Source organism: Toxotes jaculatrix, chromosome 1, assembly GCF_017976425.1.
Source record: "Toxotes jaculatrix isolate fToxJac2 chromosome 1, fToxJac2.pri, whole genome shotgun sequence".
Classification (NCBI taxonomy): domain Eukaryota; kingdom Metazoa; phylum Chordata; class Actinopteri; family Toxotidae; genus Toxotes; species Toxotes jaculatrix.
In genome coordinates, this window is record NC_054394.1 from 2,149,978 (window position 1) to 2,165,492 (window position 15,515).

General features: G+C 41.5%; 1 protein-coding gene across 2 annotated transcripts in view; it reads right to left on the reverse strand.

Annotated features, from left to right (window-relative positions):
* The window catches only part of LOC121179337 (cell migration-inducing and hyaluronan-binding protein-like), a 140,703-nt gene that overhangs the window by 6,900 nt on the left and 118,288 nt on the right, over positions 1–15,515 (reverse strand). For both annotated transcript variants that reach the window (XM_041034128.1, XM_041034137.1), the window contains 9 exons: positions 14,079–14,148; positions 12,539–12,667; positions 10,486–10,571; positions 9,720–9,851; positions 8,419–8,454; positions 6,418–6,573; positions 4,473–4,653; positions 3,591–3,806; positions 2,805–3,016 (listed from right to left, as the gene is read on the reverse strand). In XM_041034128.1, the coding sequence (XP_040890062.1) occupies positions 2,805–3,016; positions 3,591–3,806; positions 4,473–4,653; positions 6,418–6,573; positions 8,419–8,454; positions 9,720–9,851; positions 10,486–10,571; positions 12,539–12,667; positions 14,079–14,148 (1,218 nt within the window). The remainder of the gene's footprint in view (positions 1–2,804; positions 3,017–3,590; positions 3,807–4,472; positions 4,654–6,417; positions 6,574–8,418; positions 8,455–9,719; positions 9,852–10,485; positions 10,572–12,538; positions 12,668–14,078; positions 14,149–15,515) is intronic.

Consider the following 15,515-nt stretch of genomic DNA (forward strand, 5'->3'; position numbering starts at 1 on the left):
GGCGACAGCAGGCTTTCTCTCTCCACCCTCGAGTGTGGCCGTTCAGGACAGAGATAAATACTTCTGGATTCAGACGTGGTCAGACAGCACTGTTTGAAGCATAGTGAACTCTTTAGGGTCAATCATATCTTTCTAATGATTAATGATAGTCAGCCCTAACCGACTTTAAAAAACCCTTTCACATCTTTAAAAGAGTACTTCATCAATTTAGCACTGCGCTTCCATGACATTGAGGAGTCACAATGGACATTGTAAAGTATCAAAATCAATGCATCAGAATATTAAGTATCTTTTTTTATTATTCCATGCATTCTTATTCTGCCTACATTACCCACAGTTCAACTCAATCACAGAATGATGGTTGGAGATTGGAGTGTGCCATGCCAGTTGTGACTAATGTAGCCTAAAGCAGAGATGAGGAGCAGGCTACGGAGTTATGGTAAGCTCGCTTTGTTCGAACTAAACACCCATTTCTATTTAACCTCCCTCTGGCGTCACACAAAATGCTTGATATAACTTTATTCACACATGCAGCCCTTTACATGTACATAGGGAGGGGCAGGGAGTTTATCAGCATCCTTCAGAGAACTACATTAAACCATGTGTCTTCTGATCCCATCTGAACATGTAAGTACTTATCTCTGCTCTGGAGGGGGAGGGGGTCATCCTCCTGGCTGTTATCCCACTGCCTCCCTGATCTCTGTCCAAGAATTCTGTGTCTTTTGGGTGTCTTTGTAGGCAGACATGATTGATTATACAATCCATGCAAATAGGATTAATGGCACACACTTTTAAACAGCCTCTCCTCTAAGGCATTCGTATGCTGTTGCTCTCAGTTGTACACATTGAAAGTGTCAGAAGGCACAGAAGTCTGATGAAGGAAAAATCCACAGCTTGCTGGATTGTCAGGTTTGGAAAGTTGTTAGAAAACCTGAGAAGTACATTTGCTTCTTTAAGGCTTTGGTTCAGCCTAAAGAGAGGAGGATCCCCAAAGACAGGAAGACTGGGGTGGTGTATGACAAACATCGTCATGACACCACATGTGACAGCTGTAGGGAACACTATGTCAGTGAAACACCAAGGATCCTGGACAAGAGACTGATACAGCACAGGAAAGAGGCAACGTCAGCTGTGTGTGAACTCCAGACCAAAACAAGCCTCCAGTAGGAAGAGGTCAAAGGCATCAAACCAGGAGCGTGTTCACATCTGACACCAGACCACCAGGGACAGGGGTTAGCATCTGCCCACACATGCAACCACCTGTCATCACACAAAGTAGTACAGAAAGTATAGAAATTTGGTCCATGACACTTCACAAAGCTCCATCAGACTGATGAACAGCTGAAACACGCGGCTGAAATGCTTGGTGCAGACACACTGTTAGATCCATGCTAAGATAAAATAAACATCTTCCACAAATGTTCACATTGTATTTACAATTAGATTGTAAATGGCCAAACTAGGTTTCACATCCCCTGCTCTGGGACCAAATGTTCTTGTTCAGTGTTGTATTTATCAAACAGAAGATAAAAATCAAGTTCCTCTAATGATAGATACATATGGAGCTCTGAAAGATGATTTTGTCATTAGATCTTGTGCGTACCAAACCTCGTATACACAACTGATTATCTTTTCCACACAAATACCAATTTGTGCAAGTTATTATTTTCTATGCAACACAAAATAATAACTTTTGTGCCAAGACAATATTTTGTGTAACCAATACATCAGTCTAATGACAACAAGTTATTATCCTGTGTGCGACGATAATAACTTTTGTTGACAAGAAATTATCACAACAATTACACACTAAGTTATTATCATGTCTGAACAAGTCATCATCAATATAATTCTGGGCACAACATGTGGAGCTAGTACACATAAATTATTGTCTTGTTTTCATAAGTTATTATCTTCTACTCAGGGGGCAGAGCAGTTCAGCATGGTGCTCTTACCTGTAACTTACCCTCTCTAGTATCTAGTACCTAGTGTAGGACTGATGAAATGAGAACCTGTTCAGACTTCATTTTCATATTCTGTGCTCTCCACACAGGTTCTATGTGGCCACAAACCTTGGAAACAACCCTTTGGGGCAAGTAATTATATAATAACAATCTCATTCGTAAACACACCACAGTCCCATGGAAAAGGACAGAGTGTTTTCCAAGTGGTCATTTGGTTCTAGTCAAATTAAAGTGACAACAGGGCGGTGCACTAGAGCTGCTGATGATAGAGGCGACTGCATCACATCAGTGAGGAAAAGTTAATTTCTCCCATCAGTCTGAGCATTACAGAGCTGGATCATAACTGATTTGAGAGACTCAACAAACTGTGGTGCTTGTGTCAGAAATCTGAAAATATGATTATTTGAGAAACATCAGAGGCAGTGTGCTATTATTTGTATTTTCATTTTGCTGCATCCAACATGAAGTGTATTTAAAGTTTACACACCATATGTGATTTCTAACATTGGTTACACTGTGTGCATGCTCTAGTTTTAGTCTGAGGTGTGTGTGTGTGTGTGTGTGTGTGTGTGTGTGTGTGTGTGTGTGTGTGTGTATGAGCACTTTTAGTAATTGTTTGCAGGCCTTTGTGCTGTGTAGCACAAAGGCTTGAGCTTGTATGTATCTGATCTTTAATCTGCTGTGTGCTGTCTGTTATAAATGAAGTAAAGGATCCTCACCCGGACAAACAACCTAAACAGTATCTGCTGTGTATACTGTAATGTACTTTGTGTAAAGGTGGTTGTTTGTCATAATGGTGTGTTGTGTGCTGTTACAGGTACGGCTCATGTGTCCACTGACTTGCTGAAGTTGATGAGCCAGATGGTGACCTCAGCAGGCGCCGCCTGGTCCCAGTGTACGGTGTAGCCTTTGGCCAGTGTAATCACCGGCTGGAACTGTTGGTAGTGTTTCTTCTTCCCCAGGGCGCCCTCTAGTGTCAGGGGCCGATCAGGGTACTCATCCCTCACTATGTGCATGTTCAGGTTGGCAGGGTTACGTGTCTGGACGTAGATCTGAAGAGAACACAACCAGAGAGTTAGAGGGCTCGCTGTGGGCCAAGCACCTGATGTTTAACATCTCTGGTGAACCTGTTATTACCAGCCCCGACAGTGTGGCTGGTATTATTTTCACCTTGTGAGTTTCTGTGTGTGTGTGTCATCATGGCAAAAGGTGGTTCACTTACTGTAGCAGGAACTACCACAGGAGTGGCTTTGATGAAGTTTATATGTCTGTCTCTCTGTGGACAGACTTTGTCACCATGATAGCTTCACAACTGTCCAAGATCCAGACATGACTTGAGATCAAACTGAAGCTGATCTCAAGTCTGGGGTCTGGTCTGACCCATGAGTACAGAGTGTCATGTAATAATATGAATAAAATAATATATATAGCACACAGGCTGAAATTCAGTTTCAATTGTGCACCATTTTTGTATTATGAAGTTGTTTATGATTTCAGAGAACCTTTGGTCAGGACTTAGAAATGTATTTAATCAGCTAATACCAAACAGGGTATTAGTTGATGTTATGTTTGTGAAGGCTGATCTGTGATCTGATCTGTGAATGTGTGAGCCAGGCCGACGCCCACCTGTGCGTAGTGCCCGCTGCAGATAGCAGCCTTCCAGTCCGGGACGTCGATGCAGTCAGGGTGACGGAGAAGCCAGTTGTCCTCCTTCACCAGGAATGCTCCGGGATACTCGCTGACCGAGCCATCGATATCGTGGAAGATGGTCGTCTTGTCCCCATCCATCTGCATCTTGTTAAACCAGGGACCCGGTTCCCCGAAAAACACCCGAGATGTGATCTACAGAGGAAGGTAATAGGCATCAATATGAAGCTCATATGCACATTTCCAAATACTCTACATACCCCCTCCATTTTTTCCTAATTTAAAACAACATTTCAAACATTTCCACAAAAACGTATCCAAGGAAAGGATTAGATTAGCGTGATCTGATTTTTAACTCCAGTTTACAGGAAATGGGGTCCTCTGGTGGTGATGAGCTCAGAATGCTTCAAATAAATTTCATTCATTTACATTTAAAAATACTTTCCATGTGTAAGTGTGATTAATTTCAGACTTGTCCAGTTTTTCATTTTCTTTTCTGTTTCACTTTAAAAAAAAAAAAGTTTCATACAAAATGGAGCTGACAAAATAAAACATAGGTTTTGAGAAAACTTTAAAGGATCAGATGAATATTTTCAGATTTAACTCACTAACAATGAATTATGTAATGATGTGATGTAAAGGTGCCTATTGGGTTTTTTTTTTTTTGCCCACACAAATCAATTTTTGCCTATGCTCAACAGCACCTCTTGAGGTCAAAAAAACTCCATATGGTACCTTTAAAACCTGAGACTGGAGCCCAGTTGCCATATTTCAGCTTGCTTCTCTAATGTAAAACCAGAGTGTGTTTTCCACCAATATGAATACAGGTGTTTTGCATATTTCCCACAGAACCTGACTCACAGGTACGTGGTCAAAGGTGATGTCAGTGACGTTATTGTTGGGGCAGCTCTGCCACGAGTTGTTGAGCCTGAAGCCAAAGGCGCTGGTGTGTCGTCCGTCCAGCGCTGTGTATTTTCTGAATGTACAGTTCTGCACATTGATGGGCCCGTCGTAGATCTGCATGCCCCGGATAGGAAAATCACTGCAGGGAAACACAGACACATGCACACACACACAAAACCCCATTAGCTTCATTCCATTCACTATAACCTCTATCCACAATAGTGTGACAAATGCATAACAAAGAGATGTTGACACTGGATCCTCTGAAGTAGATAAGAAGCAGTAAATTGGACTAAAGTAGACAAAAGCCAAAAAAGAACCAAATCTGGCTCATGTGCAAATGTGTTAACGCTGAACTCCTGTCAGCTTGGACAATGTCAGCAGTAGAATTTGGGAAAAAGTGGAAGAATTTAGGCCAATGTGGAAAACTGACTTTCATCACTGACATATTTTATTTTACTCAAATGACTGATGAAATTATGACTAAAGTCAGATACTGAAGTACAGACAGAAGAAGTTCTTTAGTGGCTGTTTATTTCTATGTCCCAGACAGGAAGGCACAAAGGCTCCTGACCTCAACCTAATTATTTATCGTTCTCTGGCCTTCAATGATTAACCTACAGAGTATTATCATCGTGAAGTCCCCCTCATATCTACAAAGCTTTTTAGCCCATTTCAGCTCCTTGTTTTGGTTTGACTGGCCACAACTTCATCTTCATCTTCAACTTTATAAGGTGATAGTATTGTAAATGTTAGGTGTGAATTTTAGCTTGTTGAGGAGTTTCATTAGTCACTCTTATTTTAGCTCTGGTTTAGTCTCCACTAATTCAAAAATAAGACAGTGGTTATAAGCTAAACCTAAAAACACTGCTGATGAGAGCACTAAGACTGAAACAAAACTGTAAAGTTGTTGGCCGTAACACTAAAACAATGAGCTGAAAGAAGTGACACATTTCAAATTTATTCACAGTCATTTGATCTAAAATTATTGATTGGCGGCAGCTTTAACAGGTTTTGTGCCACGTTCATGTTCATATTCTGAACTGAAAAAGTCAGTGTCAGTTTTGAAGATGATATGAACATTCTGTCTGAATGAATCTCAAGGTCAGACAGTGGTAATTGGTGGTAAAGTTAAAAAAAAAAAAAAAAGACTAACGACCACAATTCACATTCTGGTGTTTTTTGAGTGCGGAAAAAAAAAGTTTGTGCACGACTCCCTGCCATGGATGCTGATGAAAGTCTTTTCTATCCAGTGGCCTTCATCAAATGTTCAGCACGTCACAGCGTGAGAGCACTTTCACAACGGTGTGCCTGAGTTCATCTAGTTGCATCAAAGAATGTCAAGCTGAAGATGAAGCATCCAGACAGAAACCCTTTATTTGGAGTTCTCTTTTTTCCCACACAATAAAGGAATCTCTAAAAACACTGCTGTTGAGACATTCCTTCTTTACTCTGCCAAGTGGGTCGGGGCACGGGACTGATTTCTAGCATACCAAGTCCAGCTCTCACACATACCAGCCTCTATTAAACTGGTGCTCCACCCAAAATCTATCTTCGGAGTATTAAACACTTGAGCTTGAAAAGTGGCCGTCAAATGTTCTCACTTTGCTTCTTCATGAACAACAGCAGCTGTGGTCAGTTTGAATTAATGCCAGTTAAAAAAGATGGCAGTGACAGCAAGTTTTCATGGTAGAGAAATGTCCACAGCTGGTCAAACCACTCCCACAACATTTCCCCATTGTCCAATCATATATGATACAGTAGTAGTATAGCAGTATGTATGGTATAGTGTGTTCCTGACACACATAACTCAAAACTGACGTGGCAGCAAATACAGTTGCTGAGAGTTTGTGTGTCGTGAAATCAAAACAAAATGCTAAAAGAGATGATGATTGTCACTTACATGCCACGTGGCAGGGTCCTGCTATTGAGGTCAGAACCCCCGGGGCCCCAGAGCCGGTTGTCAGGGAGTGGCATCCCGCGATTGTCGCTCTCACCCACAAACAGCGAGTTCTTCACCTGCTGACGGGAGCCGTCGTCATCTGGAAACGTCCCTCCACTGCACACACACACACTGGGAGGGTTAGAGTGTGGAAGCACCAGGAGTAGTAAACAGTGATATTGTCTATCTACACAATACAATAAATGAATCCAGCACAGGTGAATTATGGGTCTTTATGCCATTTCTGTGCCAAATGTCATCTCTAACTGTTCATTTCAGTGATGTGAACAACAACAAATAAACAACGACAGCCTGTTTCTGTTTTCACATCAAGCAGAGCATCAACACCATCAGGCCAGAAAAGCCACGACAGCATTACTCTGCTGTCAGAGTTCACAGGGACTAAAATGAATAAGAAATACAGATACACATGAGGAAGAGGAAGTAACACGCAACATGAGGTCAGTTTGGTGCAAATTAATAACTTTGATTCATTTCTCTTTTTTTGTGAGAGTTGGTTCTTAGGATCTTATTTTCTCACTTCAGCTAAGGGGAACATCAGTGGTCGTGACAAAAGTATATACAAAACAACACAACCAATGAGTAAAAACAATAAAAGGAGACTGATAAAACATTATTTTTGTAATGAGCAAAAGATAAATGGTAAATCTGTAGATTTATAAATTCTCTCCTCAGCCGTTAATGATATGGCTGCTGAACTGGAAAATCCGAAACCTGAAAGCTGAAACCATTCTGAATAATGACTGTGAAGCATTATTCTGCTGCATTTCTCTGAATCAACAGTGTGGGGCGGAGCACAGAAGGTACACTACATCCATCTACCATCCAGTTTAACTGCAGCTACACTATTAAACTACTGCATTGTTTTAGTCTTAGGTGGATGCTCTATGTACATCACATCTGCTGCATTGCCTTTCTCTGTGTAACCATGTTTGTCTGTTTTGTGTTTAAAAAAGACAGTTTCAATCCCCTGAAAGAGCAGCTGAGCCGAGAGGTCAGTGTCAGCAGAGGAAGGACGACATCAGTCTTGGTTGGCTCCAGTGTCCCTGCATGCTGAAGCAGCATTGTCTGTTATTCATGTACTTTGTGTACTTATTAACACTCAAAATCCCCTGCTGATATGACCATGCTCAGCAATGCAGATATACACACAGAACCTTGAAAACTATTCAGCCAGTCTTCTCTCATTCATCTCATTATTTAAGTGGATGTAACAGGTGAAACTAACATTAAGTTCTTTGCATTTCCCTGGGAAACATCTTCAGTAGTTTAAGACGAGCTTTGTCAAGTCTGAGAAAATAAATCTGATGATGCCATCAGGATTATCTATTTGGGATTTGAAAAACAGAAAATGGGTCTGGGGAGTTTCAGAGCTGGGTATTGGCAGGCAAGCAGTCGAAGAGTTGCATTTTGGGTAGAATCAAAGGGATACTAAAGGTCATGATTTCTTGGCTTCTGCTGCATGGTGATTCCTTTTTTTTTTGAGAGTCTCCTCTGGTAAGATCATCGTCTGACAAAATCAGCATAAATCCAGGTTAACGACAGCAGCTCTGCTGTATGATCAGCTTCATCAACATTTAAAATGAATGACAGTTAGATCACTGGCTTCACTTCTACACTGTGACTGGACGTCTGCAGACACAGCCAGTTATTCCAGTTATATAGCTCTCTTCAGTCTCCTCCTAACTGGACTGCACTGTTTTTTTTTTTTCTTTTTTTTTTTTTATGTAGCCCAATTTACAATATATTTGTTCTCATTTACTAATTTAATGGCCTGGTTTACATCATCATTTTGCAAAAGCTCCCTTTACCCTGAACACAGTGAAACACTAAGCTGCTGTTTTAAAATGTATACACTCTGGAGACTTGCCTTTGAAAAACTATGGCTTGTGAAAAAAATAAAAATAGAAAATCTGTTTTCTTGGGTGAGGGGGTGCTTACCTTGCCAGAGTAAGGCCAATACCATTATCAGCAAATCTAAACAAGAAAAATAGAGTATTATTGCTGCCACAGTAACAATCTGAGGCTCCAGAGAACACACACACATACACACACCTACACAAACAAACACACAAAGTGTGATGGAGATAAAACGTTAGAAGATTCTCACTTTCATCTCTGTCATTAAATGTGCAGAAAAAAATGACCTGTGTTACATGAAACTCTCAATGATTTTCAACTACATTCGGCAGAAAGTTCTTCATACTGAACTTCATAGAGTTCTCGGGCACTTTATTAAGAACACCACACTAATACTATGTAGGGCCTCCCTTTGCTCTCAAAACACCTGTGGGACATGGTACTGGATTCAGGTCTGGAGACTGGGGAGGACACTGAAGTTCACTGAACTCACTGTCATGTTCATGAAACCAGTTTGAGACGACTTTAGCTTTATGACATGGAGCATTATCCTGCTGGAAGCAGCCATTAGAAGATGGTGAACTGTGGCCATAAAGGGATGAACATGGTCAGCAACAATACTCAGACACACTGTGACATTCAGACCATGACTGATTGGTATTAAGGCCCAAAGTGAACCAATAAAACATTCCCCACACCATCCCACCACCACCACCACCACCAGGCTGGACTGTGGACACAAGGCAGGTTGGGTCCATGGTCTCTGTTGTTGTAGTCCATCCACCTCAAGGCTTGATGGACATTATTCTGAGAATCTTCTCTGTTCACCACAGTTGTACAGAGTGGTTATCTGAGTTACTGTAGCCTTTCTGTCAGCTCCAACCAGTCTGACCATTCCCCTCTGACCTCTCTCATCAACAAGGTGTTTCCACCCTCAGAGCTGCTGCTTCACTGGATGTTTACCAGCCGTGACAGCTTGGCAGGTATTATTTCCACTTTGTGAGTATGTGTGTGTCATGATAGCAAAATGTGGTCCTGGAGACAGCTGCTGTAGTGGGAACTGCCACAGAGATGGTTTTGAGTTATTTATCTGTGGACAGATTTTGTCACTACTGTCATGAGACTTTATGGTCAAAGTCACTGAGATCACCTTTTTCCTCATTCTGATTGATGCAAACATTAACTGAAGCTCCTGACCTGTGTCTGCAGGATTTCATGCACTGATGAACTGCTGCCACATTATTGGCTGATGGAATAATGCTGCATGAATAAGCAGGTGTACAGGTGTTCCTAATAAAGTGCCCGGTGGGTGTATATTCATTCACTCGTTTACTTATTCACTTAATTTCTGCCTTGGATCTGCATGTGCATGCAGTACTCACTGGCAGTCATCCAGCCAGACATCCCCTCCTCTCAGCCAGGCTCCGTGGTCCTGGTTCTTATAAGCTACAAAGTGGTGGATGAGAGCAGGGACTCTGGGTTTGAAGGGGTCAGCATCCTGGTGCGGGCCATACCTAAAGAATTCAGCAACATAATTTTATAGTTAACTTGTAACATTCTGCAAGAAAATATATTTCTTATATTTTTCCCCAAGAGTTTCAGCAAAAAAAGCCACATTTAGTCAGATCTAAATAAATATAAAATGCCCAAACTTGTGTGCTCAGTATGAACAGTTCTGCTGTTCCCGAGCACTCAGGACTTGGTTTTGGCCTTTTCCAGCCGAGGCAATCTGTGAGAAAGCTTGTTCCCACTTTCAAGAGCATCACTGAACTGAAGAGGGAGTGGTGTGTGAGGGTGTATTCATTCTTAAACGGTGAGGTCAGGATGACACACTGGTTCTTTCACATTGATCACATGGGACTAACTGTTCCACAGGCTGGTATTCTACTGTTGTACTTTTACTTCAGCTGATTTCAATGAAAGTAATCTCACTTCTACTTGAGTAAGATTTAAAGAGACACTCCCTGTTGTTGTCCTATATTGTGCCAAACCACCATTTTTTCAGCTTTCCAGTTATCAACAGGAAACGTGACCATTACAGACTGCAGAGCCATCATGCTGAATTATACTGGGTGTGATGTGACTTCAGCTTGTCATGCAGGGTGTTTGTTATTGGATGAGGAGATTTACAGGGCTGAGGAGTCTGACCTGGCTCCAATCAGAGACAAGAAGGGTCTCTTGTCCTTGTCGTTAGCCTGGGTGGTCTTTACTCCATTGTCAAGGATCATTCCAGCCTGGAAGAGAAAGAAGATAATCCACAGCAGGGTAAGACAGTGAGCATAAATAATAAAGAATAAAGCATTGTTCATGTACAAAGGACCTATAGGTGACAGTCGTCCTGTAGGAGACAGTCGCCGTGTAAGAAATGGTCCTATAGTTCGTCTGTGCAGTTATTTTAACCCACACCATAACCTGCTTTTCTTGAACTTAACCGAACAGTTTTTGTGCCTAAACCTAACCAAACTGTCACCATTCCACAACCATTACTGCATGTTTATTATTGTTCCTAAGCTCAGTAGCAGAGGACTTACACTTTTATTTTGTGGTCCTTTCCAGACACATGTTGAACAGGCCGGCATCAGGTCTTAATTAGAGGCTGAGCAGATTAAATCAGATACAGCTGCTCTCAGTCAAAGTGAATATCCTACAACACTCTGTGGCCTGACAGTGTTTGTGGTAGGTTTAACGCTGCCATTTAACCTACTGACTTTTCACTCTGGTAATAAAATGTAAGTGGGTAGCTGCTGTCATCTCAAAAATGGGAATTTGTTTAATAAGGTCAGAAAGGGAACAGAAGCTTACCAGGTTTGTGTGTGCGATAGTTTAAAGCAGCAGGAAGAAATTCTTGATCAGTTAGTAAGAGTAATGGGGAATGGCTTAACAAAGGTCAATTACCAGCTTTCACATTCTGCAAAAATACAGCAACATCCTACTGGGTCCATGTGAGTCCAATAATCACTCTCCTCTGAGCTCGGGCCTGGTGTCTACTAACTCCTCTGTCTCTTTAGCTGCGGCATGTGTGACTTGCTTGGCCTGCGACTGTTTTTACTCCAGCTCACTGCTGTTTGATGCTGAGCAGGTAGTGTACACTTATTGTGTTTAATATGTTCTGTAGTTTTTATTTGGTGGATGTTGGTGAGAGTTATTGGGAGGTAGCTACATAGTGTGCAAGCTGGAGAACTAAAATAATGAGCTACAAGACACTGAAGGCTGGAGAGAGCTGCAAAGTTATGTATGATCTTCAGTGGGTTTGGCAACATAATGCAACCCTTACCACATTACATGAGACCATTTGAATACTGGAAACATTTCTGAATCGAGCTTTAAGGTAAGGTGACACACCCCATTTAGAGGTAAACAGGACACCTCACTGAATGTAAAATAAAAACAGTGCTAATGGTAAAAACCACCCATTAGTCAGTTTACTGATTCAAAACAAAGACACCATCACCGTGCTACTTGGCTAGTGTCCCACCTGCAGCCCCTGACGTGACCTTTCCTCGCACAAACATCCTGGGGTGGCAGCGTGACATGAGTTATGCTCCCATTAAGATGATCCAAATTCAAAGTGAAAAAGGGAAGGAAAGGGTAGGATGGGAGAGAAAAGAGATCACTGTCGGGGGCAGAGAAAGGAGGGAGATAACAACAACACTTCCCCTCCACCAGCGCCTCATAAATCTCTCTCTGCTCGAGCTGTGCTGCTCTCGATGCCACAGGCGCCTCTAAACTCTCTCCTGTCCTCTCCATCGCATCCCTCTCTTCAGGCTCGCTTCCCTCTCTTTCTGTTGTCTGTCCTCAATTTTGTTATTCGCACTCTTCACCTATTTCTCTCCCTCTCTTTGTTCCACAGCAGGTCACATGTGACATCTTGCTCTCTCCTTATCTCTTGGCGATGCAGTGTTTTTAATATTGAATATAAAAGCTGATAAATCACAGAGTTCTTCTAAACTAAAACAGAAAATAATGAGTTATAAATGTATCAATATGCTATTATTCAAAGACTGTCCCGTTCCTTTAATGACCATCTTACTCATGTTTATGTCGTTTTTATGTGTATTTTATGTTACATACTTTGGCTGAGAGTAACACTGTTGCAGTAAATGGTTCAGTGGTGATAATAATGTAACTGTAGTGTGAAAATGTTATACTAGTACACTGTTAGTCCCAGTCCTTCTCCTCCCACCTTCATCCTCAGACTCACCCTGTAGTTCGAATGGGCTCTGTTGTTGATGAACTGGCCCATAGGTGTGTGTTCAGTGTGTCCAGGGGAGTACAACCCCTCTGAGGGACCAGTGGGCACATGATGGAAGATGAACCAGAAACCTGTTTCCTGGAAAACCACACACACACACACACACATACACAAGTTTATGGTTTTATACAACAGTTTGGGCAAATTCCATTTTATGTAGATTTTTGAGGAAAGAAGTAAATACAACCACTGCAGGAAACAACATTTAAACTGTTACTTTTTATAACATGAAGTTAAACTCTTCAACTTGTAAAACACTCAGAACTTCATTAACTCCTCAGGCCTTAATTCACTTGTTAGGACTTTACAGCTGATGACAATTTACAAGCTTGTTAAATTCTCACTCAAAAACCACGGGCTCCTCTGAGCAACTGACTGAGGATCTGAAAATGAAGCCAACGGATGCCTACAGGAGAGGCTGTAACAAGATACCAAAGAGCTTCCAGCTTAAAATTTCCACTGTCGAAAAATATTATTAAGAAATAGCAGTTAAGTGGAACTGTGGAAGGCAAGGCAAGATCTGGACGGTTAAGAAAACAGTTATCTAAAACTGTGTATTGCTGCAAAAGACCTGAGGGAAGGTTTAACTGAGACAGGAGTGGTGGTTCACCAACGAGAAGGACCTGATCTCAGAGGACAGAGAGAAGAAACCATTTCACTGCATATGCAGAGATGCAAATGTCCTGCAGTCAGTCAAGTAACGGAAAGTGAACAGAGGCTGGTTTCTACAACAGGACAATGATCCAAAGCGGACCTCAAAATCCACCACGGACCACTTCGAGAAACACAAGCTGAAGCTTTTGGAACGGCCCCCCTCACTGTCCCCTGAGTATAACATCTGTGGGTAGATTAAACTGACAGAAATATTTAAGCCCATTTGAAGAAGGTTCATTTTCTAACATCTTTGCCTGCAGTGGTTGTATTTACTTCACATGAAAAATCAGCAAAATATAGAATTTGCCTGAGGGTGCTCAGACTTTTGCATACATCTGTATACACAAAAATAGACTGTCTACACATTTCCTTTTATAATTAGAGAAAATGTAGAACAACAAAGAACCCATGCACACGTGTAGATTCATGTAGAGGTCTTTTTGTTCTGGCATAAACGCGTGCACACTTCCACAAACGTAGCTGCGGCCCCAGCTTTGCCTCCCCGCGTGTCAGCCCGTCTGTTTTTGTGTTGTTCTTGCAGGTATGCAAATGAGAAAAGTTATTACATTGGCGAGGATAAATGAGATTCTATTCTGCACCGACATATCCTTGTAAAATCCCAGAAGTGTGGTCATAATTGGCACTCAATCATAGTGAAAGTGCTGCAGTGCTTCTGTCTGTTGTCTGCTTGATTCTAAAGTTAATAGGTGTACACAGCCATTAATCTGACCTGGCAACTCGGTAATGAGACAGACCTCCACCTGGAGAGACATGGGGGGAAGGGGGGATGGAGGTGAGGGAAGAGAAAGTGAAAAGCTGGAGCACAGAAACTCACCTCTGAGCCTGCAGCAGCACAGTTGATGAGGTTGTTATTGGGGTTGGCGATCCAGAAAGTTGAAGTCGCGCTATAAAGGAGAAAGAGAAAAAAAAGCTTGGTTATTGGATTTCACACAAATAGTTTGAACCTGTGATATAGTGGTAAATAAAGAAAGTGTGAACACTGCCTCTCAGAAGCCAGCAACAGTAACTGAGGGACACACGTCTGGTACTGACAAGAGTCAAGAACACAAATGGATTCTGTATTTTTTTAAAAGCATCTTTCTTTCTTTTTTTTTTTTTTTTAATTTCTCAATATCAATTCTAAATGTCAACAGAGGTTAATGGTCTCTCCGTCTTACCTTGGATCTCTAACTCTTGTGTATTAATATTGTGTTTAACTCAAGTGCCAAGTAAGTCAATTATTAGTTTTATTTATTTATTTGTTTGTAAGATGTAAGATGAAATACACACACAAAAGTAACAAATGTGACTGTCCTGTATCCTGGTAACACCACAGCTCTGTCACCTCTCTGGGTAAAAAACCAAAAACATTCCAGAAGCTAAAACTACAGTCTGCCCTTCAGCTGCTGCGTTTTGTGTTGTTGTGTTGTTTCTCTTTCTGAATGTTACATGGTTTGTGTCTGAGGGTTCAACATAGAAGTTCCTACTTGGTCTTGTGAACAGTATTTTGACAAAAATTAATCTGTTTGTTGATGAAGTCCATTGGTTTAGGTTGAAAGTTCTGAAAAAAGCTGCTAAGTGGACCTTGCCTTGAAGAAGTCAAATTGTTTTGAGCTGTATTGCTGATATTTTGACAGATTTACAAGCATGTTGAAAACACATCAGCAGCTGATCGATGTGCGAACAGATGCTTAGTGGCTGCACTTATTTTAATGAATGTACTGCATCCTACCTTCCAATGTTTACTTCCATTGCATTCTCTCTCTGTCTGTCCTTCTTTGTCTTTTTCTTGCCTTGAGGGGACATTTATATGCAATGGACATCCAAGGTAAAACCCCACTAGCACTGCAAGATGCTGCAATGTCCATTACACTGCACAAAAACTGGGAAGTACTGTACATCTGGATGTATTATGAAAAATGGACCTGCGTTCTAAGATGGAACCCATTCATTCCCATTAAAGTTTCCTTCTTGTGTACATGCTTTGGAATGGTAACAGTGCAACAAGAAAGGTCAGGAGAGGTCACCTAAAACTACTGGAATTTATTTTCTGGGGAACAAGAAGTTTTGTTCTGGAGTCCAGTGTTAACAAAAGCAAAGAGCTGCTGGACAGTGAAGGGAGATGTTTACCAAGACTGGTTCAAGTTACTTTCAGGGGCCACAAAAATATGCATCACCACAATTTCTTATTTTCTCTCTCTCTCTCTCACTGTTTCGACCTGGCTATTGTCTCTCTCTGTGTCCGACCAACAAAAACAGTGACGCATAGTTT